The sequence below is a fragment of the Canis lupus genome, chromosome 28 (genome assembly GCF_003254725.2).
Source record: "Canis lupus dingo isolate Sandy chromosome 28, ASM325472v2, whole genome shotgun sequence".
NCBI classification, from domain to species: domain Eukaryota; kingdom Metazoa; phylum Chordata; class Mammalia; order Carnivora; family Canidae; genus Canis; species Canis lupus.
The window spans coordinates 18,908,039-18,934,667 of record NC_064270.1 but is presented as its reverse complement, the minus strand read 5'-3'; the positions used below and the strand labels follow the sequence as shown (position 1 = coordinate 18,934,667).

Below are 26,629 nucleotides of genomic sequence, written 5' to 3'. Positions count from 1 at the left end.
GTCTGCATTAAGAAGGGAAGAAAAGTTTAAACTCAGAGAATAAACTCTTTAGAATATGATGCCAAAGTTTCCCAGCAATTTCCTTGACTCAGCTTTCAGGTCATGAGTAGATGGTCTGTTGCCCAAACATTCTCTTGGTCTCTTAGTATTGAATGACCTGATTTTGTGTTAATGAACATGGATTGTGCATTAGATGGGCCTCACTGAGTTTGGGGGGGTGGGTAAGAGTGGGATTTAGGGCAAGTGATTGCACACTAGGTCTACCTTTCCACAGATTCTATCAGTGTTTACTTATTTGAACTTTTTTTGTTCTATTTAATCACTTCCCTGTTCTTTTTTGCTATTGTTTATAGTTCAGTGATTTCCTTTTCATGGGTCATTCTAGGATCCTGTATAACTTTCCCTAATACTGTCCTCCAAATAGTAGTCAATTAATAAGCGCTTATAGCTCTCATCTTCTGCTTGTCTGATAAATACTCAGCTCACATTGGTAATAAGCAGCTTTTGCACCTACATTGATCAGCAAATTATTTGCTTGCTCTGATTCAATTTTACTTAATTTGTTTTTAATATTGAAGCCAGAGGTTTGCAAATAGCCTGATACAATGTTTATAGATAGACTCTTGTTTGAATATAGTGGTGTTAGACAACTGGAGTGCCCAATTGCTGCAATCGCTATTTTTCTCTGTCATTGTAATTATCATTATGGAAGTATTTATTATGTACCTGTGATACAGGCATCTGGATCTGAGTTACACCTTAAGCAAAGCACGAGAGAGATATCCCCCATATATTGCCACTTCGTGATCACAGTCCATGAATGACAAGGGGTAGACAAATGAGCAAACAAGTAATGAGCCACACATAAATAAATACTCTGTGCTTTAGGACCAAAGGAATGGTAGGACAGGTATATTCCTGCAGGTGGTGAAGCCACTCCTGATTATCTCCCACCTCATCCAAAGAGGTTAAGTGACAGAACTCCAAAAACAATACATCTAGGAAAAGAATCTGGAAAGGTAAACCATGGCAGTATTCCTTAGGGAGGAGTGTCCTCAGGAGGCACCCAGAAGGATCAGAAGACTGCCAGGCAGCCTTTTGTAGAATTACGTCATGTAGCCATATGTTGAATCTGGAGCAAGTCAAAGAGAGTAAAGATGCATTTAATTTCTGATGACACTGAGTTGTCAGAAGGACTAATACCAAAAAAAGGGAGAAGTGACATATTTTAAATCCATAAATTGCATTTCGTGTTCATTTGTCACCTCTAGGAAAAGCAAATAAAGTTTCTTTCCTCTCCCAAAGTGGATGATGAATGATTGCTTAGGGTTGGGTGGCGGGAGCCTGTGTCGCCATTATTGACTTTCTATGGAAAACAATTCATCTGCAGATGCAGTCAGGGAAGTGTCTGCACACCCTGCAAGGCATAAGCAAACTGGTTCTAATCACTCATAGGCTGATCTGAACAGAGAATAATTACTTTCCTCTTAAAGACACTCTTCCCCTTGCCTCTCCCTGCACCCCCCTTGCCTCCAAGTATGACAGCAGGGATTTATTCCAGAGAACTTAGACTCTCAGTGTCACAGGGATCCATGGGCTGCTTTCAGCCAAAGTCATGTATGAAGAGGACTTAGTCACTCACTGATTTTTTCATTCATTCATTCATTTATTTACAAAGATGGATGGACCTACTGTGGACCAAGCTTTATGACAGGTAAACAAAGATCCCTCTTAGAGAGTTCACTGGAGGAACTGCACGAAGTTTAGGTTCATGCCTTTTACCTGGTCCTCCTAAAATTCACTTTCTGATCATATTCTAGAATGCAGAGGATTAAACATGAGAAACCAGAAGGGGGCAGAGAGCCAAGGCAAACCAGCGAAACCAGGGATCATTGAACATTTCTGAGAAATGTAATCTGTTATTTTCTTAGGAGTATTCACTAACTTGAAGGTACTATTTTGATAATATTTCCCAAGAGAACACCTACTGCAGAAGATAGGACTTTATTTATAAATACATCATTTATGTCTAAAAATTAGATCACATTTATGTTTACGTTGTTACTTTTTTCTCAAATAGGTTAAACATTTTCTGTTTAGAACTTGCTTAAATTCCTTATTATTAACTTGATTTACTTTTAATAACCTTCAAAAGGACACAACAAACCCAATTTATGTAGGAATAAATTACCGAAGAATTTGAATTTAAAGACTGAAATAATAAAATTTCATTTATTCAGTTAATAACTTAAGTACTCATTGCCATTCAGCCACTGCACTGATTGTAACCTAATTATGTTGAAGGCTGTGATTAAGTAATTGAAATACATTGTACACAGTGGTACATACTCATGTGTGTACAGGCACTTGTGTGTTTATGGTTCAGTTGCAAATGAACGTAGGTCATAACATTAAATGGAAAAAAACCCATTACATCCATAATATTATATAGATGTGAATACAGAAGTAGAGGGAAGCACACATATAGTTTGACTTGTTGAAGGAATAGGGTCATGAACAATTTATTTTTCTTGTATTTTGAATTCTGCTGGCAGTCTTACAAAGTTTGTGCAATAAAAAATGGCTAAATAAAAATGGATCCAGATTGACCTGTTTGTTTTGCGTGGATTTGAGCAGAGATTTGAGAGAGGAACCACTGGAAAGCTTATGTAATACAGACACATCTATAAATTTTACAGGGGGGAATTTCCTGACATCCTCTACAGATTTTCAGAGAGAGGGTTTCAGGTGAGGACGGTAGAGTGAAGGTGACATTTTGGTCTATATATTTTCAGCACTCAGAATAAAAATAAAGGAAGCCATGAGTTTTGTTTATTCAATATTAAGTATCCGTATGTTTAAAAATACTTGTGTTGTTCTATCTTCCCTGATCCAGTATTATCTGGAAGCAGAATATCTCATATAGTCTGATGATTTAGAGCATACATGAGTATCAGAGATATTTTTTTATTATTTTTAAAGATTTTATTTATTTGAGAAAGAGAGCGAGCATATGAGAGAGAGAGAGCATCAGCAGGGAGTAGGGGAGAGGCAGAGAAACAGAGAGGGAGAAGCAGACTCCCCGCTGAGCAGGGAGCCCAATGCAGGGCTCGATCCCAGGACCCTGAGATCATGACTTGAGCCAAAGACAGATGCTAACCAACTGAGCCACCAGGGGCCCCAAAAAGATTTTAGATGACACATGAAAATCAGCTTGATTTGAGGATATTCTGTAGGCCTACTGTTTTTATTTTGATGAAATACTTTGCCAGAAGAAGCAGGTGGTGAAATCTGCACTCATGGGAAGAAAGGAAAACATATTTTGGTTAACAGGGAGCTAGAATATCAGAGGAGGAAAAAAAAATCACCTTGCCTGAGACAATGGGTGCTCTATAAAATTGAACCGCTTCACATTATCATGGAAATTACTTTTGGGCAGTAGTGGCAAAAGGTTGTTATATATTATTGTTAATTGTGGTTGGAGACACAAAGCAATGTGATCATTTGATGGCTTATTTGTTATTTGGAAAATGGCAGCTTTTATGTGCCAATAAATATGAAATCACCTGGAAGTTTTCTTGTAAATTTAGGAGCCATCTGAACATCCTTGCTTAATGCATACACTAGATTTTAAGGAAGGTACGTGACTTTGTACTTAGTAGATTAGCTGGTGGTTCTGTCTCAGCCATCTGATGAGAGAACACTGTCCGCTGGTGAATGTGAGACAGGGAAACCTATATAACTTTGTCAGAATTTCTGGTTGGTAAGGCAGTGGCTTCCCTGGAACACAGAATGAGGCAATTAGACTCCGGTTTCATGTGTGCTTTTCATCTTGTCTGGAGTGTGGCTGACAGCCAGTGTTCCCCTCATTCCAGCACATCCCTTTCCCCTCTTCAAGAAGGGGCAGGTTGAAGGAATGGCAAGGAACCTTGAATTCCTCCTGGGTTACATAAACACAGTTCATTCGGAGAGTGTCTGGTATGCGCTCTTCATGTGCCATTTGCAATGACAGGACACCACTTTCAAAGATGACACTAACTATTCTGAGGTTTTAATCTGATTGCCTCCAAATGCTTGAGAAAGCTCCGTGTGTTTGTCTGGCATGTGGATCTTTTGTGACGTGGCTCTATTTTTTTTTTTTTTTCCTTTCCTCTCTCTTCTTTTCCTGGAATTATTACATCCTTAGCTGGCAATCTTTAAACCCTGGGCTGCAGTGATTTCTCTTCATATGGACACACATTAAGCACATCTTTCATGCCTCTCTGAACCAAACTCAGAAAGTGCCAATTAATAACTTGATGGGGAAGAAGTCAGTGGGTAGCATTAAGGCCACCTGTCTGGAGGCATTAGGTGTGCACTTTGAGTGAGTGAAAGCAGACCTGCAGAGAGTCGGGAATGAGGTACTTTATCACACGTTCCTAGAGGCATAAAATGAGAGAATAAAAAGCAGTCAGGGCAGCTCCTCCATCTTGTTCCTTTTGTGGATTGTTCACACCACTCTGGCCATGGTTAACTGTCCTAACAAGAAAGTGCAAAGCCTCTGAAGGTGTGAATGTGTACACATGTAAAGCATATTCTTTGGTAAGTAGGCTAACGATTGAGAAGGCCATCCTGCTCCTCTTTCCATGGCGCTCCCATTCGTACCTACTCAGACTGTTCTGGGTGTCTTTCTAGTTCCATGTGACTACTCTGAGAGCTCTTTTTGTTCATTCATTTATTTACTTATTCATTCATTTGGAAAATATTTATTGAGTCTATAAAATATGCTGGACGTTACTCTAGCTGCTGGGAATATACCTGTGGGGGAGAAAAAGAACATAAAGACTCCTAACTGGGAAATGAACTCTAGGGGTGGTGGAAGGAGAGGAGGGCAGGGGGTGGAGGTGAATGGGTGACGGGCACTGAGGGGGGCACTTGACGGGATGAGCACTGGGTGTTATTCTGTATGTTGGCAAATTGAACACCAATAAAAAAATTAATTTATTATTAAAAAAAAGAAAGAAGTGTCCAATCCCGCCATTCTCATGGAATTTTATGTACTACTAGGGAGTATGTAGATGATAAGCAAAATAAATAAGGAAATTATAAAATAGGTTAAAAAGTTTAAAGGGGCCTTTGTACAATTTCCAGAGAAGGCTTTAGGAAGCCCAGCCTTTGAGTCAAGACTCAGAAAATCAGACCAAAGATAGAATGACATGAGAGTATTACTGATCTGAATAAGAGGGCATATAGTAAAAGAGAGAAACTGGTGGACCCCATCCTATTTCTGTTTCTTTCCACCTTAATCACAACAGACTGTGACAAGTCTTGCTCTTTTATTCTCCCAAAATGAAAAGTATACAAGACACAATAAAAAAGAAGACTAAGGTTAGGGGGAAGACTGAGATATATTTTAGATTAAGGAAATGACCTTGGGGAAAAAACAAGGAGCCCCATAGAGGAAAATAAAATGCACTCCTCTATGAATTCTTCCTTCCTTCCACCTGTTTCTGCCTCTTTGAGGTTTTTTTTAGAGAAAGTAGTTTCATGGCATTTGTCCAGGAAAACAAACCGGCAGAGTCAAGGTCCTTGTTTGACTGAACATTCTTTGCTCTTTTTTCCTCTCTTTCCAAAATTTTAGCTTGTTTCTAAGTTTTGTAGAATGTAAACTTAACTTTTTGTTGTTTTCTTTCCCCAACAATTCTTGGCTGCAGATTATGTTACTCACAGACCCGGAGATTGAGAGCAGTTTATTGATCAGCTCAGATGAAGGGGCCACCTATCAAAAGTACCGGCTGAACTTTTATATCCAAAGCTTACTTTTCCACCCCAAGCAAGAGGACTGGATTCTGGCATACAGCCAAGACCAAAAGGTGAGCATGATTACCTTGTTTGAGACAACAGTACACGGCTTTCTGGAGAACAGACCACTAGCTAATGATCTCTACATTTCTTCTCAGTGGTGACTTTTGTTCTGTGTGGTAGCCTGAACTCTGAGCCAAGGGGTCAGGGGCAGTGGGGAGGATCTCAGGGTGCTTGCTGGAGCTGTGTCAACATCTGAAACAGGATATAAGGGAAAAGCCTGACACTAAGGAAGGCATTGTGGAGAAGCAGTTCTCAAGCTAGATGCTGCAGACCATGAGGAGCTCCCAACCCCCCTGGATTTTGAGACTGTTTTGTGCATGTGGAAATGTGATCATCTTTCTGGATAAAGGACCCATTGCTTTTCTCAGAGCCTTCTACGGAAGGACAAGAGAAGGTGAAGAGCACTAACTTAGGGGTTTGCTAAAACAGTGAGAGAAATGGCCAGAGGAGCAGTAATAATGTCCATAGATGATATTATTCAGAATCAAGTAGTTTCAAGATTTGTCTGCTCTTGGTGATTGGATAGAAGGAGAAGTCTACTTTTTAAGAAAGCATTGAATGAAGTCGTGTGTGTGTCTGTGTGATATGTGTATATATTTTATGGGATACGTACTATTAAATATATTATGTACTCTATACTACAGATACACTATAAAATACCTTTCACTCCTGCCTTTAAGAAATGTAAATTTTCAGGTGGAACATAAGACTAGCAACAGCAAATATAGTTAAAGACATAAAATATTCACAGGCAAATATCAGACTATAGCTTACCGGAAATAGGTGCAGTGTTTGAATGCTCTTTGTGAAGTGCATGATTCAGTGAAGTTATCCTGCAAATTATTTTTATAGGAATCTTGTGCTAGAAATTATATACATTAAATTCTTTTTTTAAAGGTTTTTTATTTATTTATTAATGAGAGAGAGAGAGACAGGCAGGCAGAGACACAGGCAGAAGGAGAAGCAGGCTCCATGCAGGGAGCCCAATGCAGGACTCGATCCCGGGTCCCCAGGATCACACCCTGGCCTGAAGGTGGTGCTAAACCGCTAAGCCACCGGGGCTGCTTGAAATTACATACATTAAAAGAAATACTAGATTTTTGTGAGTGAGGAGGGTATTAAAGGTTTTTTTGTTTGTTTGTTTGTTTCTGTTGGGAAGATGTTAGATGTGCAGGGTTCTTCCTGAAAGGAGGGGAATGGTGGAAGCAACCTTTCAAGGTCTCTACAGTGATATGAACGTTTTGGAGGGACCAAATTCAAATACTTAGGATTGGAATTTTATTCATGCTGTCCTTACTGCCAAGTAAAATGCACATTGGGCCTAAAAATAGAAAAGATTTACAATTAGTATTTTTTTCCTCTTAAGCAGCCTGCCTCCCCTTTCAGCAGAATGTACAATTCCATTTCTGGAGTCAAGCCACAGTGCATCTGTCCAGGATGGTGCAGTTACCAGAGGCAAGGCTGAGCAGCTCAGGACACAGCGTATTAGTCATTTAATCCACTGGGTTATTATATTTTATTTGACAGTTGGTTAATTTTCCCCAGAGGCATGATGAGGGCCAGATTTACCTGCCTAAGTGAAAACTCTGCACCTCTGCAGTTGTGCTAGAGGAGATGCCCAGAAGTGTAACCCTTCATGTCCCAGCACTTCAAACAGTGCCCCCCACAATCACTGTGGCAGAGTGGATAACCTTGGAGGAGTGAAGACATCCGAGTTGTGGCCCCAACTCAGCCACAGTACTTGGTGAACAGTACTTGGGATTGGCTCTCTTTGCTTTGTAATGGATGTGTACAGTTAAGCATACTTGAGGGTGTACACCCAATGAGATTGTTTTAGGTGCTCATCTGTTTTAGGTGCTCATCTGTTTTAGGTGCTCATCGTGGTGAACTGTTGGTCTGAAATAACTTTATCAAGGAGCATTCTATCCACGTGGGAAGAGAAGATATATGTACATGCGTTCACCAGTAGTCTAAGAGAGGCCAAAAAGGCAGTGCCCTCATTCACACATAATAGATACCCAGTTGAAGTAGCTGGATGGATTATATGAAATTGGCAGCCCAAAGTTCAGGAGATGGAGATCTTATGAAATGATTTCACTTTGATCTTAAAGAATATATGTCATAATTCTGTTTGGAGGGTCATACTTTACACAAGAAGAATGCCATGAACCATAATAAAAGAAGAACCATGCTTACATGGTTGGGAATATGTCCTTTTGGCCGAAACTGAACTCTAGTAATATTAATTCCGTGTATATATTCGGAATCTGATCTTGATTGTTTTTTATTGGTTTGACTGTTTGACTACAAGACAGAATAAGTTTGGGGTTTTTGTTTTGTTTTGTTTTGTTTTTGTATTTAGGAGACTTGTGAAAATTTTGGTCAGTGGAAAGGTGTGTTCAGAGGTATAGATTACAAAGGTTAATCTGGTAGCGATTTTAGGATGAACTGTGGTAATATGAGGTCAAAAGCAAGAAGACAGGCAGCCCCGGTGGCTCAGCGGTTTAGCGCCGCCTGCAGCCCGGGGTGTGATCCTGCAGACCCAGGATCGAGTCCCACATTGGGCTCCCTGCGTGGAGCCTGCTTCTCCCTCTGCCTGGGTCTCTGCCTCTCTCTTTGCTCTCTCTGAAGGAATAAATAAATAAATCTTAAAAAAAAAAAAAAAGGCAAGAAGACCAGTTAGGATGGTATCATTGTAGTCCTGGTGTGGACCAAAAAGTATCCTCTGTGACCACAGAGCCAATGAATTCTGTCATCATAGAGCTAGAAGAAGCCTTAACAGTCCTTGTAGGTATGTAGCTAGCACACACCTTAGAAGTTAATGAGTTTCCCCAAAGGGAAATACCACTCATTGGTATTGAGTAGTCATGTCAAAGTTCAGTGAATAGAATGAAGGCTTACATGAAATTTGACGTGTGACAATTTGAGATTAGCAGATAGGCAGAAACCAGCCTTTCTGCTGAGCTTTCTTTTTCCAGGAAAGAATGAAGGTAAAATCACCCTGGGAAAAAAAAAAAAATTGTGAATAACCTTCTAATATAAATCGGGGTTAAAGTACTCCCTGGTTCAGGGCTTGAATCACAGAATGAAGGAGAGGGGCATTTGCTGGGAGGGGAATGGGCTGCAGCCATCAGATAAGCCATTGGCTGGTGCTTTTGGCCGGAAGTCAAGTTGAGAGGGTCTGTGACCACTCAGGTGGGTCAGTGATCTGGAAATAATAGGTGGCAATCACCCATGAATCATGGCGTGTTTACCACTGACGAGATGCAGCAGTGAGCACTGAGGAAGGTCGGCAGGCCAGCAACTGTATTTGCCCGGGAAAAATGAACTTTTATTCTTTCATGTAAGGATTGCTCATCAGTTTTTCTGTGACACAGCAATTGCTACTGCGGCAGAACTCCTAGCTAAGGCCCTTGCCTCAGCGCTTGTACTTGCTCACTAGATGCTTTTCTGTACAAACCTATGGCAAACAGAATCCTCAAGCGAAAGGTTTTGTCTCTTAGAATCTTCTTCAGGTGGCAACTTGTTCAGATTCGCCTGTGAACAGAGGGGTCTTCCTCTCTTCCCTGTTTCCTTGTGTCCCATCCACATTGTCTTCTGAGGCATACATTCCCTCTTTTGCATCCCTATTACCCTCTTTTGCATACATACTCTCCCTCTTTTGCATAATACTCTTCCTCATTTGCATACTCTCCCTCTTTTGCATACACACTCTCCTTCTATTGCATACACACTCTCCTTTTATTGCATATACACTCCTTCTGTTGCATACACACCCTCCTTCTTTTGCATACACACTCTCCTTCTATTGCATACACACTCTCCTTCTGTTGCATACACTCTCCTTCTGTTGCATACACACTCCTTCTTTTGCATACACACTCTCCTTCTATTGCATACACTCCTTCTGTTGCATACACACTCTCCTTCTTTTGTGTATACACTCTCCCTCTTTTGCCAACTGTGTTTTTCCCTTATTTCCCTGCCATGGCTTTTTCTCTCCTTCAATGCAGGAGACTTTAAGGCCCTGAGGACAGAGTCTGGATCTCTGGCTTGCGGGATGGAGCCCATATGGGCTGTGGTGTTCTGCTCTGCCTGCATTTCATCTTGAATGCCTCGATACCCAGTGGAGGCTTTTTGATGTAAGCATTCTAAAGGACTCAAAGAGTTTTGTTGAGCAGATTGTCCTTTCTGGCCCAAGATAGAGTTTTACTGGCCATCAATTCCATAGGAAATCAGACTTTTTTAGAAAAATAACTTTTAATCAGCAAGAAATGCATATGGATGAATGCCATCAGAATTCAAAAAAATCAGGATTTTTTTTTTTTGATGTTTTAGTCTTTTTTTTTTTTTCCTGAGAGAAATCTGTCTGTGATATTCAATGCCGAGCCGGTTGCCAAGAGGTAAAAGCTTTCTTGAATGGGCATGGAGATTAGGAGCCCTCATTCCTCTGAAGTCAGAAAGAAGTACTCTGGCTACGTAGGAAGCTCCTGTCTGGAGCCTTATACAGTATAGACATAGGAGGTAGCCTCCTTGGCTTCTAAAGAGTCCATGTGAGGCTGTGCCTTTGGAAAGCTTCGGAATTTCCAAAAAAATAAATAAATAAACATTATAGACATTATGGAAATTGTGTGTCAGATGGGCCAAGTGATACTGGTCCCATAAAGTCCCACTGCTTAGAATTCTTACAGAACAGCAGTCAGTCACTGTGGGCACTATGAAGGACTCACGGCATTTAGCATAGGAGCACCAAAATCTCTCTTTCCTTTATTTATTTTTTATTTCTGTAATTAAGCAGTAGGCGAAGCAAGCATTCTGTGCCTCCTTTTTGTTTCTTTGCCGGTGGATATCGAGCAGGTATGGAAACCAGAGAGAGTTCCTCTCACTTTCTTGCCTCCGTGTAGGAAACCACCCAAGGAAAGCTTAGCAGCAGGCTGAGCCTGCCAGATTACATCTTTATTTTAATTTGGCAATAAACTAGTGTACAAACTGTGCTATAAAACATTGCCTCCAACGGCATCTCTCATTCTGCCTTAAACACCTCACTAAACATGATGTGTTGGGAAACATTGGAAATGAGAGAAAACAAAACGCAGATGTGACTGAGGGAAAAAGAGGAGAAAAGTATAAGGATATGCACACACCTCCGCTTTGCAGGCCACCATGGCCTGGCACTGGGCTCAGGCCTCTCCATTGGGGGCATGCCTGGGGAACAATTGATGAAGGGGAGGGTCTGCAATGTCATGAAAGGGACAGGAAGTTTCCTGAGCATCTGGGGAGGAGATGCCCCCTCGCTCTGCTTATCCAGGTTGGCCAAGCTCTGCCAGGGAGCCTGCCACCCTTGACCCCTTTTTCCTGGTCCTGTGCAATATACTTCCTGTCGTCAGGCTTGTGGATGTCCAGGTCCTGCGAGGCCATGAATGTTAATTCCCCCTCCCACAAGCAAGAAATCAGACTGAACAAAGTGGTGGGGTCTGAGCTGTGGGGAAGTGGAGAGCAGGTGTTTGTGTAGACATTCAGAAGGGCGGGGGCGGAGAGGTGTTGGGAAGCTCCAGCCTGCCGTTCAACAGAGGATGGCTCGCCCAGTGTCACCAGACTTTTGTATTTTTTCAAGAGAAGGAATCCTGCTTCATGTGAAATGTGATATTTTCTTTTTTTCAAGTATTTATAACTCACTCAAAAATGTAAAACAGCAAACTGTGCAGGGCAGATAAACCTCACCTGCTGCCTTGCATGGGTCCCCAGTCAGTTTTGTATCCCTTCTGCCTTTCCCATCGTCTTTGTTTTTCTCCTGTTCATGGATCTCCCTGTCTGCTTTATTTTAAGAGATGCTAAATTATTTTGTGAATTAAAAAAAAATGCATCCAAATTGGGTGGTCAGTTCTGTGGAGAGAAGAAAAAACCTTTGAGATAGTTTGGTGGGCCCCCCTTACTTTGTGGCAGTTCTGAGATATTCACCAGTGTGTGTTGTTTCATTTATTTTGGAGCTCTGTGATTTGGCAGTACAAGTGGTATCACCTGAGGACCTGCGTGATTCCTCTGCATTCCAAATCACGGTTTACAAAAGAAATAAGAGATCCTAAGGCTTGCATGTTAGCCTCACCTTCAATATTTTGGCACTTATGTGTATGTGTAAGATACACACAAAACCAAAACGTGACTTTAAAGGGGGAGCACACATTTTGATAAGGGGTCTCTTTTTCAGATTCTTGAAACTCTAAATACTAACAGTTGGCATTCTCTGTGTGACTGAAGACCGACTTTGAGTTAAAATGATATATTGATAGAAAAGGAAAATTATACTGCCAGTGTGTTTGAGAGCATACCATAGAATTTTAGTAACTTGCATGAAAGTAAATTAAAAAAATACTTTTAGTTTCATGTCCATTCTTAGGAGGGGAAAAAAAAACAACTTCCCTCCGTTCCTTTTTCATCTTTTGCACTTCTCCTGACTGGGTCCTAACAGAAGGCTATTACTGATCATGGCACCTTTGGATGCTGGGAATTCCCTGGGAGATTTTGACTGCTTGAGAAAAGGAATGTCAGCATTTTCCAAAACTCAGTCATATTGGTTTCTCACCGGTGGTAGATGATACAGCAAGGCAAGTAAGAGCATGAGCTCTCTCCTCTGTCAGGCCCTGTCAGTGGCTAGGGGGACCTCCAGGAGGCCACTGACATTTTGTTGGTTCTCCAACGATGAAGTGTACAATACCTGCATTACAAGATGGTGTGAGGATGCGGACATGGCATACATGAAACACTTAACTCAGAGCCTGGTACAGAGCAAGCATCGTGGAGATGCCAGCTAATGCATTATTTCAAAGGCCTGAGAGATAGCTGACCTGGTGTGGCATAGCTGAATTTAGGCACAATGCTGCCTTAGTGGTAGTGTCTTCCCACCTGAAGTCCTAGACATTTTAGTCAATGTCAAATCCCCTCTTAGCGTTCAATTACTAAAAGGTACCATGGAACCAAAACGAATGAAGCAAAGGAAAAACCAATACACAGTACTCAGAAAATATTGATTATAATAACAGTAAACTATTAAATATTAAAGCATTTGTCTTCACAGTAACTCTGTTTGTTTCTGAATAGACCTAGCAGCCCCTTAATGTCAAAAGGGCAAGATTTACATAAAAAATAAATAGATCCTTGAAATTCAGCCCCCTGGAGATACTCAAATAATTTCTGCACAAGCACACACACTTAGGAAACTGATATCTACCTAATGCCATCCTGTTTCCCCAAGGCACTACATTAGGTAAAAAAGCCCTCAGTTATTTATAAGAAATATGTTGAGCATTATATTACATGCTGATTTGGTAGGATTTCCATGTGCTTGAAATTTTCCAAAGTCAGAACTGATTTCTAATCTCATGAATATGTAAATAATTTAAGTATCCAAGTACAAAACTGGCAATTAGAGTGGAAACCAGGGAGCTTGCTAAATGTCATCCCCAACGCTTGTTTATAAAACATTCTCAAGCTGAAATGCCATCATATGTAAACAAGAGAAGCCTCTGTTCACCTTAGATACTTTGTTTCATCAGGTTGTATCATTATTTTTCACTTGCAACCTGGGACACTTTGATCTATCTGTTCCTAACAGTTTGAATGGAATGGGCTACAAGAATAAGGAAAAATGGACATTTTATAAAGAAGTCAATGGGATTAAGGCTTGAACAGGCACAATTATGTTATTTGGTAGCTATTTAAGCTTTGAAAGAGAGTTATATTTTCGCTTACAACTCTTTAGTCAGCTCTTTTGATCTGTTCTACTAGCACTTGTCTGAATGGATTATGAAACCTTTTTAATCCAGGCACTAATCTGGGAGAGTTTGAAGGACATTTGATCTCATAAGAGAACATGAATCTCTTTCTTAAAAAGCTCATGGGATACCTGGAAAGACCTGTCTCTAAGGGGGGTAGGGGGCTTTTAGAAATCGAATAATGCTAGGATTTTCTGAGTTCCTCCATGACAAGAGTGGTAGCAAGCAATGGTGTTGCCAAAAATGGAGAGTGATTTTGGGAGGAAGAAGGCTTGGCCTTGTGAGTAAATACGTTTTGTGAAATTTATGACTTGATGGTTTTCATGTTTTAAAAAATAAAACTAAAAATGTTTTCTTGTCCAGTCTCCTACCAGGATATTGTAAATACAAATTGCAAATGGCACAGCCATTGCCCCAAGGGACCCAGAGGCCAAGATCACATAGCTGGCGAGCAGAAAAACCAGAAGTCACATATCCTCCTAAAATTTCCAGGTTCCTTTACTGAATTATATTCTTAATATAAAATATTACCAAATGAAAAGGCACCAATACAGACCTTCGAGGCTCTCACTCTCCTGACGTGCTTAACCCCAACACCTCCCTGGCTGATCCAACCAGGTATGATGAGAAAATAACCCAGGACTAGAAGACTTGAGATTCAAAGCCAAACAGCTTCAGTTGCTCTAGGAAAGACCATGATAAAAAATATTTAGCCTTAGAGGTTGGGAAATTGAAAGCTCTGTCTAGGACCCTCCCTTGCTTCCAGGAAGTCTGGAAGAAGAGGGCAGTGTCGGTTACTTCTCCCTGTCATTCCTTCCTTCCTCCCTCAAGGTCTGAGGTCAGTGAATGCCAAAGGCAATAATCCATAGCAGAAATGAGTGAGAGAGTACTAGAATTGACCACTGTAGCAAGCATTCTGCAAGGCATTTCACATCGATTGCTCAACTTTATTTTTTTTAAGATTTTATTTATTTATTTATTTGAGAGAGAGAGGGAGTACAAGCAAGGGGAGCGACAGAGAAAGAGGGAGAAGCAGACTCCTCACAGAGCAGGGAGCCTGACTTGGGGCTCAATCCCAGGAACTTGAGGTCATGATGTGAGCCAAAGGCAGATGCTTTACTGACTGAGCCACCCAGGTGCCCCTCAACTTCATTCTTAGAGCACACATTAGAGATAGTATTATGCCCATTTAGCATTTGGGGTTGAGGCTTCAAGGAATTAAGACAATTTTCTCAGATGGCCTGTACAGAGATTGCTAGAGCCATATTATAGCCTATATCTGAATGTCTTCACAGTCCATCCTCATTGTACCATAAATCCAAAAACCAAAAAGCAAAAAAGCCATTTGCCTCTCTAGGAAAATCAGTGTGATTTTTAAATTTTCTGTAATTGTCTTTTTTTTTTTTTTTTTTTTTTCATTTTTCTTTAACAATCTCTTCCCTGTCCCACCTACCACTCTTCCCTCTGACAGATGCTGCAGTACCCATTTCAGGAGCTGATTTCACAGCAGAGGGAGGACTGTTGTTTGAAGATCACAAGAGAGAGGAAGCAAGGGGTGGGGGATCTGTGAGCCAGAGGAAAAGCACCCCTGTCTGGCTCCTAGGCACCCCCGCACCCCAGGTGATAGAGTGGAGTCTGCATGTAAAATTTCACCCTGCCTAGGAGAAGGGACCCACTTCTGGTCAGATGTCTTTTTTATTTTTATAAAGATTTATTTGTTTGTTTATTTATTTATGATAGACATAGAGAGAGAGAGAGAGAGTCAGAGACACAGGCAGAGGGAGAAGCAGGCTCCATGCCGGGAGCTGATGTGGGATCCGATCCCGGGACTCCAGGATCGCACCCTGGGCCAAAGGCAGGCGCCAAACCGCTGAGCCACCCAGGGATCCCCTCTTTTTTATTTTTAAATATAAAATTTATATATATATACATATATATATATATATTCATATTCATGAGAGACACAGAGAGAGAAGCAGAGACTTAGGCAGAGGGAGAAGCAGGTTCCCAGTAGGGAGCCTGATGTGGGACTTAGTCCCCAGACCCTGGGATCATGACCTGAGCCAAAGGCAGATGCTCAAACACTGACCCACCCAGGCATCCCTGTTTGTATATATTTTTTAATGATGTCCCCTTCCCTCCTCCTCATACGCATCAGCTCTAGCTAATTCAGGCACTCGCCTCTCCTCCACACTGTTGTGGCACCTTCCCACCAGTCTGTCTCTCCTCCCTCCCATCTTCACAGTCCTGATGCGTCCATCTTACAGAGGCATGGTTCCAGTTATCTTCCAGTTCTGTTTCAGAACTGCTGAGCTTTATCATCTGTGCATTTACATAATGGTATGATCATATGGCTATTGAGAGCTACTCATTGATATTGAGGGATTGGTAACATACATCCGATTTCAGCTTCCAATTATTTTATTTATCTTGTATTTATTTCTCCATCTATATTAGATAATCATTAAGACCAGGATCCATCTGATAATTTTTTATACGTACCTCCAGATCTGAGTGCATGGGAAGTATCCACAGATGAAAGTGGCTCTTGGTCACATGTGGACGGACCCTTCTTCCCAGATAGCCCTAGTTCCATATGTCTAATCCCCCAAGCCTGCCTCAAAGTGCCAGACCCAACTGTGGGGCATGCGACAGACTTCAGTGACAGCTGGGGAATGGCCAGTGACAGATTTGACAAATCCAGCCACAGGAGAAATTGATGAAGCCAGCGATGTGTCATCATTCCTGCTTACTGTCTATCAGCAAAGGCTGAATACGCAGCCTTGATGCTCTTGTCTTTGGACCTTGGTGACATTTGGATCCAATCTCTATTAGCTCCCCGTAAGTTCTGGTAGGATTGCATCTGTCCTGCCTGGATGCAGGCTCTGTTTATAGCCTCTGCTCCCACTTCACTTTTCTGCATGCAGACCAGTTAAGCTGGGTCTCTTGCCATTCACAAAAGAAGAAAAACATTACCCTAAGCTTTGTTGCTCTGTTTATTTGCTCAGACCGACCCATTCATTCTGGAACACAATTTTTTCCACATAGTTATCTTAAGGAATTTTAAGTATACTCCTAGGTCTACCTTGAACGCTCTGTCGGATACCCACCTTTTCCTCTCCTACATAGGCCACCATAGGACTCTGAACAAAATGTGACACATTATTATTATATATTGTCTGTGATGTTCCCTGATAAGCTAGCCTTTTCTTTGAGGAATTTTCTTTCTTTTTTTCTTGTTTTTGGGTTTGTTGTTGTTGTTGTTGTTCTTTCTTTGAGGAATTTTCATCTGTTTGGGATGGGAGAGCTGGTCTGTGATGGCCATCATGGTTCTCTCACCTTCTATCCCTGTACCTACCAGCCAAGGAAAAGAAAACTGCTCAGGCCAGCACTTAATGAAGTTTTATTAAATTGTTTTAGGTACAACAGGATGTGTTTTTCCCTTAGAGTGAGTTCAGGCCTTCTCCTGTACTATAGAACCAGAGCATCAGAGCATACTTCTGAAGACTGGGGATTTCTGTGGATGGATTCTCTTTCTTCTTGTTGAAGCTGGTGGAAGAAAGAGCTTGATATTTGCAGTGCCTCCAGCCTGGTGTTAGGGATTCATTTGAAGTCCTCAAGGTACCATCTCTTTCTTCCTAAAAAGAATTCAGTAACAGCAGTGAGAACTAGAGAATCAGGAGGTAGATGAGTGCTTTGTACCCAGGCCATCCTCCAGGGCAGTATTAGGATGAGCAAGTAAAATAAAACTGGCAAGGTTTTCTGTCAGCCTTCTCAAGAAGTGCAATTTGCAGGCCTCCTGCCTCTAAAATGTTAAGGGCAGAGAAGCAAAGAGGAGAGAGCAGGCAATCCTGAGAAGTGCCCACAGCAGGACGTGTTGTCAATATGGCAGCCTCTAAGGAGTCAGTGTGGCAGAAACCCAGGGACCTGCCTCCTGACTGAGAAAGTCTCCATGAGAAGCTTTATGGGGAGAGCATTCAGTCCCATCAAACAAAGGTTTAAAAGATGTTATCACTCTTCCTTTTTACCAAATTGTGTCCTTGTACCAACTTCCTAGCCAAGAACAAAATCCCTAATGTGTACCTGTCTCTGATGTTAAAAGAGGGGCTACATTGATCTGATTTAGAAACATTAAGATGACTTTGCAGGGACAGTGATGAGTATGAGCTCTTGCCATCAGCACAAGGAAGTTGAATTTCTCTTCAAAGAAAGTTGCTACTCTGCTAGGGTTTCAACCACCGTTTGAATGAGAAGAAGGTGGAAAATGGGCATTAGCAACAGCTGCTCTCGTGCCTCCCTTCTCCCACCCAGTCCTAATTGGCTGTCGATCAGGAATGCTGAGAAAGGCTGATGAATCTCAGTCTTTCCCACCCCCAAGCTCTTTGTCTCCTAGTGGCATCCCAATTTCCCCTCCCTCGGAGCCAGTGCTCCTGATCCAGCTTGCAGCTCTGCAGCCTCCTGAGGATGGTACCAGGGATGGCTGAACAACTGGTTAAAAGCTCATAACAAAACTAACCCTTGCCATTGCATCCTTTGCAATTAACTGTATTTTTATCTGTAGTCTTCTTAGAGCAGACAAAGGCAGATGGCAAGAACACAAGCCAATGTGAGAGATGTCTAAAGGAGGAAAAAAATATAAGTAATGAAAGAAAGAGGGAGGGAGGGAGGGAGGAGGAGGAGAAGGAGGAAACAGAGAGACCATTCAGGAGAAGAGCCTGGCAGGAGGGAGAAGTATTGACAGTCGGGGACTAGCATAATGACAGAGTGGAGGGTCAGGCCCTGAGGCTGACAGTAGATCTTGAGCATAGATGAGCATTGGGTTTGTGCTCATTATGTTCTATTTACTGAGGCAGGGAAGTGGTCTCCGATAGTTTAGGATGATTTGAGACAAGAAGGACTTTCTGCCTTGCATTCTTAGGCAACGAGTCCTTTCCCTGTTCCCTTTCTGAAATTTCTACTTCGAAAATGTTCCCCAATATTTTGTACCACAGTCCAATAAAAACAATACCAAAATCCCTTCAAGAATGGCATTTTGGGGTTTATGGCAGAGGTTAGTAGATGAATGCTGCCCTCCTAAAACTAATTCATATATTCTATCTTCCTCTCCCTGATATCTCTCTCTCTCTCTCTCTCTCTCTCTCTCTCTCTCTCTCTCTCTCTCTCTCCTCCTCCTCCTCCTCCTCCTCCTCCTCCCCTCCCCCTTTAGCATTGCTGGAGAAAGCTGCTCTGCTTTCTCTGATGTGACATACAGTAATGATAGTTCTCAGGTCTGTGTTCTGACAGTCAAAAGAAACCTTAGAGCCAGAGACAGAGAGGGAAATAAATCTTATTTAGGTGCTGCTAACTCTGTGATTTTTATTAAAGGACATTGACTCATTTTGCAAGAAAAGCCTTCTACTGGCGGCTGAGACAGTGTCATTGGGTAAAAGGCTTTGATCCTTTTCTCTTCTTTGTGGAGAACTTTGCTGTCAGACTCTGAAGGTTTAATTAACACATTAGCTTGAGTGACTGTGAGTTCCTGTTTTCTCCTTTAGGTATGACCCTAGGCTGGACAATAAGGGGAAAATATTTGAAATAGTAGGTGGTGTAAATAGAGCAACTTTGGCCAAGGGTAGATATGGGGGACCCTGCTTCCAAATGTTTGGAAGTTTCAAATGTACTGATATTTATAGCTCTGGTTTGTTCATTTGTTTGTTTCTTAGGAATAGGCTTCTACTATGGACCCATGGAAATAAAACATAATCCTCTGATAAGTTGCCGTTGTCCACCCATTGGGAGACCTGGATACTTTACTAGATAGAATCATCACTAGGGAATTTGTATGTCACAAAATTGATATGTTTTCCCCCTTGCCCATCTATTATGTTCTAGCTGCTTTCTAGAAGGAAATAATTCGCCATCCCTGTAAGCTTTATAGTCTTATAAAAGGGGCAGGGAGTAGTCTCAGATATTTTAGAGTGACTTTAGATAGGAAGAAATATCTGCCTTGCATTCATAGATGGCTCTCTTGGAAAGTTACTAAGAAAATTAAGTATAAATATGTGGCCTGTAGTTTGATACCATCTGTTGAACCATAGAACTTCTAAAATGAGGCCACTGGGAATTTTAGCATGTAGAAGATTCATAGAAAAGGCATATTTTGTTCTGGACCTAAAAAAAGAAGACTGGCAAGTCTTGAAGCCACCTCAGCCAGAGTGGGTAACACCAGTGAAGACACAGCACAGGAAGTCTGCTCAGGTGTGAATGAGAAAGTGAGGTGAGTTCACCAGCACCAAGAGATACCTTTTAAGAGAGAAAACTGAAAAGAATGTCACCGAGTAGAATGAGAGAGGCTTGGTTTATTGGATTGTTTGATACACCTACTGCTTGAGGGCCCTCTGGATGCTCACAAATAACAAAGCAGCCCCTTGAAGAGGATAAAAACAAATATCATGGGACATACTTGACTGGTCCAGAGATTCTGAATCCAAGCCTAGGGGGATCAATTAAAAAAGACATTGAGAAAACACACACACACACACACACACACACACACACACAAACACATATGCTGGCACCTAATAATTCCTCCCAAAGATAAATGCTATGTGGGGGCAGGGATTGAGTTCCTTGGTGTCACCATATGAGCCCTCAGAGTTAATATTTGATTTTCAACATATATGAGTCCAGCCTCATGCACAGAATTGTTATTATATCAAGCCATCCTGATTCTGTTACATTTGCATAAATCTTCATATATAAATATAGATATTAACATACATTTATATATAGACATAGGCACACAGAATGGTGTGAACTCTATTCTCTTTAAACTCATGGGAAGAAGTACAGCTCTGAGCTTAAAAAAAGTTAGAGCAAGGGGAGAGTTTCAAGAAGCCGACCCTCCCAGACTGGGTGCTTGCTGTTGTTCTACAAGTCTCTGTATTCAAATGCCAAGAGTTTAGGACATGCTAGTGAATAAGAAGCAAGATGTGCATGCTCTGGATGCTTGGGTTCTGAGTTAAGAGGGAGTGAGTTGTCTCATCCTCTGTTATCTCTGTGAGAGGAACTGCCTCCCCATCTCTCCTTGGCACTCTTAAAAGGAATCAAGCATAAAATGTACCCAGGCACGATGAAGAAGACAAAAATAGTAAGACTTGAAAGAAAAAGCCACGAATTCTCCTTGACCAAATGCCCAAATACTGTGTAGTTAGAGCCAATTAAGCTGCTTGCTTAGTTAATCACGTATTTCAGCTTTGAAAATAAAAAATTGGCTTCAGAACATGTTTTAATCCAATTGGACACAATGTTGTTAGGTAGCGTCTTTCAAGGATTGGTAAATACTCACTTGAGCTGACCTGTTCCTATGACTTGCCCGGCACATCTGCAACCTTGGCGAATCACTTGGTGAGTCATTTGACCCTTTACTGAGTGCTGGAGCTGGGGAGAGGACAAGGCTGGGTAATCATGGTACTCAGTATGGTATGACTCATTATCCATTCACTGTGGGATTTGGTGAATGCACTGGGGGAAGATTGGAGGCGTCAGTGGGCTATAGATCAGGCACATAGAAAGGAGATGTTCCAAATGATATTTATCACATCAGTAGCCAGTAGTAGCCCATGGGAACCAGAATACCTGGAGCTGCAGGAATCTCCAGGCTGCCATCAGAGGACACTTCCATGGAGTTGTAAAGATTATTGGAGAACAGCAGAGATGTGGAATGAGCCATGATAAAGAGCAGGATGTAAAAGAAGAATCATGTTTGGACGGGATGGAGTATGTGGAGCATTAAACCCTGTCTCATGACCATTGCCCTCGGAGAGTATTGAAGCAATGTCACATGTGGACTTAAACTCTTAACAGCTGTAGAGCTCTCTGTAAAATAACTTCAGATATCATCACAGGGATGGGGTGTGGATGAGATGAAATAACGCATAGGAAGCACTTGGATCACAGGGAAGGTGTAGTCCATGAGGGCTGCTGGAATAGCCTGAAGCTTCTCTGGCTATTGTTGGAACGACCAACACTGGCTCCTCTGGACTGCAGGATCAGTTCTATCTCCCTAACTTGCTTTTGAAAGCCTTTTTCCAAGCTGCCTCCCACATTTCCAATCTACACTTCTTTAGATGAGCCAGGATTGTTTGTATACCATCCCTGTGTATCTAACCCCTCGGGCCCACGTTGCTCCTCTTGTAATGCCTGTCCCATTTTTGTTGGTGTGAATGCTGCCATTCATTCAGATCTCAGCTGAATCTGCACACATCTGTGAAGCATCCCTGTCTGACTTCTGATTCTCCTTCCTTGGCATTCCTCTGTCACTTGTGGCCACGTGCATTTCTCATTATTTTAGTTCAGGTTATACTGTCTACTCCTGGAGAGCCACATCTCCAATTTGCACTTCTTTATATTCTGCACAATGATCTACATATGATAGGTCAAGTGGTGCTGATGACTTTGTCACCAAGTAGAAAAGGGGATGAATCCCCGCTCATTCTAATGTTTAGAGGGTATATGATTTCCAGCAAATCACATCATCTTCCTGAACTTCAGCTTTCTCAGCTGTAAAGTGGAGATACTAACATCTACCTTGCAAAATGGATGTGAGGAGTAGTGATGATATTTGGATCATTCTCTTGGCATATGGCAGGTGCTCAACAAATGATAGATACTATTGCTGTTGTTATTTATTGTTATTGATCCAGTGAACTAATATTTGTATATTTGGTGTGCCATGGGGTCATGATGCTAAGTATTTTCTCTTCTCTACAGTTATACAGCTCTGCTGAATTTGGGAGAAGGTGGCAGCTTATCCAGGAAGGGGTCGTACCAAACAGATTCTACTGGTAAGTCTCATTTTATTTTGTACCCCACTAAGAGATCACCTAGTAAATGAGCATTGGGGTCTTTTCCTCACCCAGATCTGTCATGTGACATCTGTCCTTATTGAGATATGCCCACATTGCCCTAGGGCAGTATGTGATATTGGAATAGTCAATATTTCAAGGAAATGTTAAAGCTGTGCCACAGATTACTCAGTAAGCCCAAAATAGATCCTGTAGAACCGTGAACAACAAGGGCTTTGTAACAAGGGCTTTGTTTTGTTTTATTTTTATGGGACTTGTAAAATAGACAGTTACATATCTTACAAGTTAAAATAAGGGTTTTCAGTGTAGATAAGTAGATCTTACTAGTCTAAAAGATCTTCCTCCCATTCCTTGATTTCACGTCTCCTCATTGGGGCACAACCAGCATTCTTAGTTTCTTATTTCTTTCCATAAATGTTCTATGTATTACCAAACATATATTTTTTTTCCTTAGGTTGGATTGCTATATCATAATACCTTAGAGTTGGCAGCATAAACAACACATTTATTTTTCATGGTTCTTGAGGCCAGGAAGTCCAAGGTCAGGGTGCTGGCAGATTCAGTTCCTGGTGAAGACCAGGATATTTCAAAGGATATTGCAAGATGTTTCAGAGGATAGTGCAGGATATTGCAGAGGGCTGCCTTCTTGCTGTGTCTGCACATGGGGGAGAACAACAGAGGAACAGCAAAAGAAAGTAATATTCTTTCTTTTCTTTACCACCTGGGCCCATCCCCCCATTTAAACTAGACGTGGCTTCCTTCCATGGGAACCCATAGCCACAGCTGAAAAGAAAGGGAATAATATAAGTTCCTTTGGGTTTTTGAGTTTCTAAAGGCCTAGATCCTGGGACAGTAAGAACAAAGTAAGAAGCATTCTAGTGTAATTTTGACTGTACCTATCATTCCCTTTTGAATTTATAGCCTAACCCTTACCAAAACATATGACTCTACCCTCCTTGACCTAATCTGCCCATGGAAAGGACATTAGGTTGTTTCTAGACTTTTGCTTGTGTAAACAGTACTATAAGAACTAGCTCCAACAAAGGTTTCAATATCTCATGTCCATATCATTCAGAATCATTGGAACCCTGAGTTTTTAGGGGCCAGTAGGCTCCCTGCAACTCTGAAAGGTGTCTCCCCTTTACTCCTCCTGAAATCACATTGCCTCTTATGAGCCTTTGGACTTACAGGCCCCTGATAGCTCCCCACACCTACCCCAATTCTCTCACTTCTAAGGGGAATGCATTTTCATATTTCTTATTTTCAAGCGCTGCCCTAAAAACCCCCATGGGAGTAGAAAGCTAGAGAAACTGCATTAGAAGAATGTCTTAAAACGCTGGTGAAACCACCCAAAAAAGTAAAGGGCGAGTCATTTGCAAACAAATGGGCTCAAAGATAACACATAGAGAATTCTATATGGAAAGATGCCTTATTTTCTCCCATCAGAAAGAGACATTTATAACTCAAGAAGGCTTTTGTTGGCACGGAAGCGGTTCACCTCTTTCCCATTGCGTTGGCTTGAGCCTTTCTCCCGGGGTTTAGCCTCTTCCTTCTCTAGGAATTCCACTCTAGCTGTCACTGAGTCTCCCATCTTTGGTCAACATTTCTTCTCTTTCTCTCTTGCTCATCCTGTCACTTATTCATGTGACACCTTGCATCTCTGTATATTTTGCCCATAAATTATAAAGTCACTCTATGGAAAGAGGGACCATGTTTTTTGTTTCTGTTTTTGTTTTCTCATTCTGTCTTTACTTGGTGCAATGTGTGCAAAGAAAGGCTTCAGAAAATAAACAAATGAAGGGCTAAAATAAATGAATAAGGTCCACCTAATTTAACCTGGAAATGGAGTGGATAGTTTGCCAATGAGAAAGTGTAAGGGGCAAGTCTTTCAAGTTCTGCTTCCAAGTGACTTGAAATTGCCTGTGGACCCAACCAAGGAAAGTAGGAAATTCCACTTCACAGAGGACTAGATGGACATGTGTTCTTCCCAACAGAAACAAAGAAAAAAGTTAACTAAAAAGATGGACCAAAAACAAACAAACAAACAAACAAAAAACAAAATTGAGATGAGAATATTTTCCCCTGTAAGTGTACATGGTACACAATATTTTGTAGCTCACTAATGGTCTTATTTATACACAGCATTATGAAGTGAACAGACCTCATCCTTGCTTTGGCCAATGCTAATTGCTTCCATTCTTATCTATTCTTTGAGTAGGGGTCTTTTATCTGAAAGCCTGATTAGCAAAGCCCTTGTAACCAAATGTCCTAATATCTTTATCTTTATAAAAATGCTTGTGGATGAATTCTGATTAATCTGTCTGTTAAATAAAATGAATAATGCCCCTCCTTCTACCTTTGGGAACAGAGAGACACATCTTCCCCCATTCAAGCCCCTAACATTGTGATAAGCATGATTCAAACTTAAGCCATTTAATTCCCCTAACAATTTAATGAAGTAAGCCTTGCATTATCATCATTCACAGATGGGAAACTTATGGCATGGAGAGGTTAACTAATTTAGCCAAGGTCACACAGCCGGAAAATAGCAGAGCCAGGATTCAAATGCAGGCAGTCTGGCTCCAAGGTCCATGCTCTGCTAAATCAATGGACTTCATTGCCTCTGCCTCTTGGCCTTTATTTCTGGGCTGGAGTTGTGAGCCACTGGAAATCCAACCCATTCAGGCAGATGAGTAGAGAAAACCCGAAGCTCTTTTGGCCACCAAGCCTGCATGAGTCTCTCTCCAACTGGGCTTGGCAGATGGCCCCCGTGGGTTCTTTAAGCTCTGTTAGTTTTTCCAGAGAGGCATGAGACCTTGTAAATTGCACAGTACACATGACTGTTGATGAAAATCTCTTGATCTCTGGCCACATGGTCTGTATTTCTGACTGAGCAACTTCCTGAGGCTGGCAGCAAAGATGTCAGTCAAAGCAATATTTATTAGACTCACTCCTGGAAACCAATTGCTTCAAATTACACAGGAACTATGGGGCTATCTAGGATTACTCAGCAAGCTTAATTAAAAGAGGCCCCCTTTAATAATTTTTGCTTGGAGCCTGGTTGTGGGGGTGTGGAAGGATGGAGGCAACTTTTCTAGTGATAAATTTTCTGGTGTAAGTGACTCTAGGTAATAACATAGCATTTCCCATAGAGAAAAATGAAGATGAATTCATGTCTTTTCCTTTATCACCTAGTCCACTTGAGAAATACCTACTTGGGTGGCAATAGCAATGCCATCTCTGATACTAGTCGATGGCAATTGGAAAATAACTATGGAACATAAGAGCTTATTCTTATGTTATCACAGTGGTTGCTATTAGCACTGCCACAATTAACATAAATATGAACTTTCCTCCAAGGAGTTCATATTGTCTTTAAAACTGATTTACATGTCTATATAGCAGTTTATAAAACACATCTTAGTACGATGTTACACTTAATAGAGTAGGTGTCCTTTTTATTTAACTGTGATAGCAGTCTTGTTCTTTATTATGTCAGAGATCAGTTACACTGGAATTAAAGCCTGGAGATTAAGGGGCTCAGAGATACTGAGGTGTGAGTCCAGCTTTACCATTTACTCAGTAAGGGATCACAGAGAAGTTACTCCTGTGTACCTCAGTTGTTGTTTTTCTCACTTCTGTGATGTGAAGATAATTAATACCTACTTCATTAAATGAGATGTTTCTCATGAAGTGTTTACATGACTGGAACCTAAGAATTGTATTAAATGCCCATTGACTAATAGTAATAATATTTTTATTAGTGGCTGACCTTCTATATCTATTAGTTTTGTTTTCCCCCTACTTGGCTTTATCCTCAGGTTGGTTTTCTCATTTGTGGCAATGATGGACATTATCAGCTTTAGTCCACTTTCTAACAGTTTAGAAGCCCCATATAACCAACCTGCCTCTTTCCTTATATTTCCAGAGATTGAATCTGAGTGGTCAAGGCTATAGAAGGTGGTAGACTACTCATGTAGGTCAGGGAATTGAAATAGGAGATGAGGTTGAGTCCTAGTCCAACCGCATGGTTCAAGGTTAGGGGAGAGATGATTACTAAGAAGGAGAAAACAGGATTCTGTTATCATAAAAAGGGAGAATAGATTTTCATTAGGGAAAAAAAGTACAGATGGGAGAACAAAGTGTCAGCAAAATAAAATTCCATAATGG

The 26,629-nt window shown here is 41.3% G+C and overlaps 1 protein-coding gene across 5 annotated transcripts in view; it reads left to right on the top strand.

The window, feature by feature from the left end:
- SORCS1 (sortilin related VPS10 domain containing receptor 1) overlaps positions 1-26,629 on the top strand; it is a 514,957-nt gene that overhangs the window by 322,375 nt on the left and 165,953 nt on the right. For all 5 annotated transcript variants that reach the window (XM_025467149.3, XM_025467148.2, XM_025467150.2 and 2 more), the window contains exons 4-5: positions 5,694-5,852; positions 22,365-22,438. In XM_025467149.3, the coding sequence (XP_025322934.1) occupies positions 5,694-5,852; positions 22,365-22,438 (233 nt within the window). The remainder of the gene's footprint in view (positions 1-5,693; positions 5,853-22,364; positions 22,439-26,629) is intronic.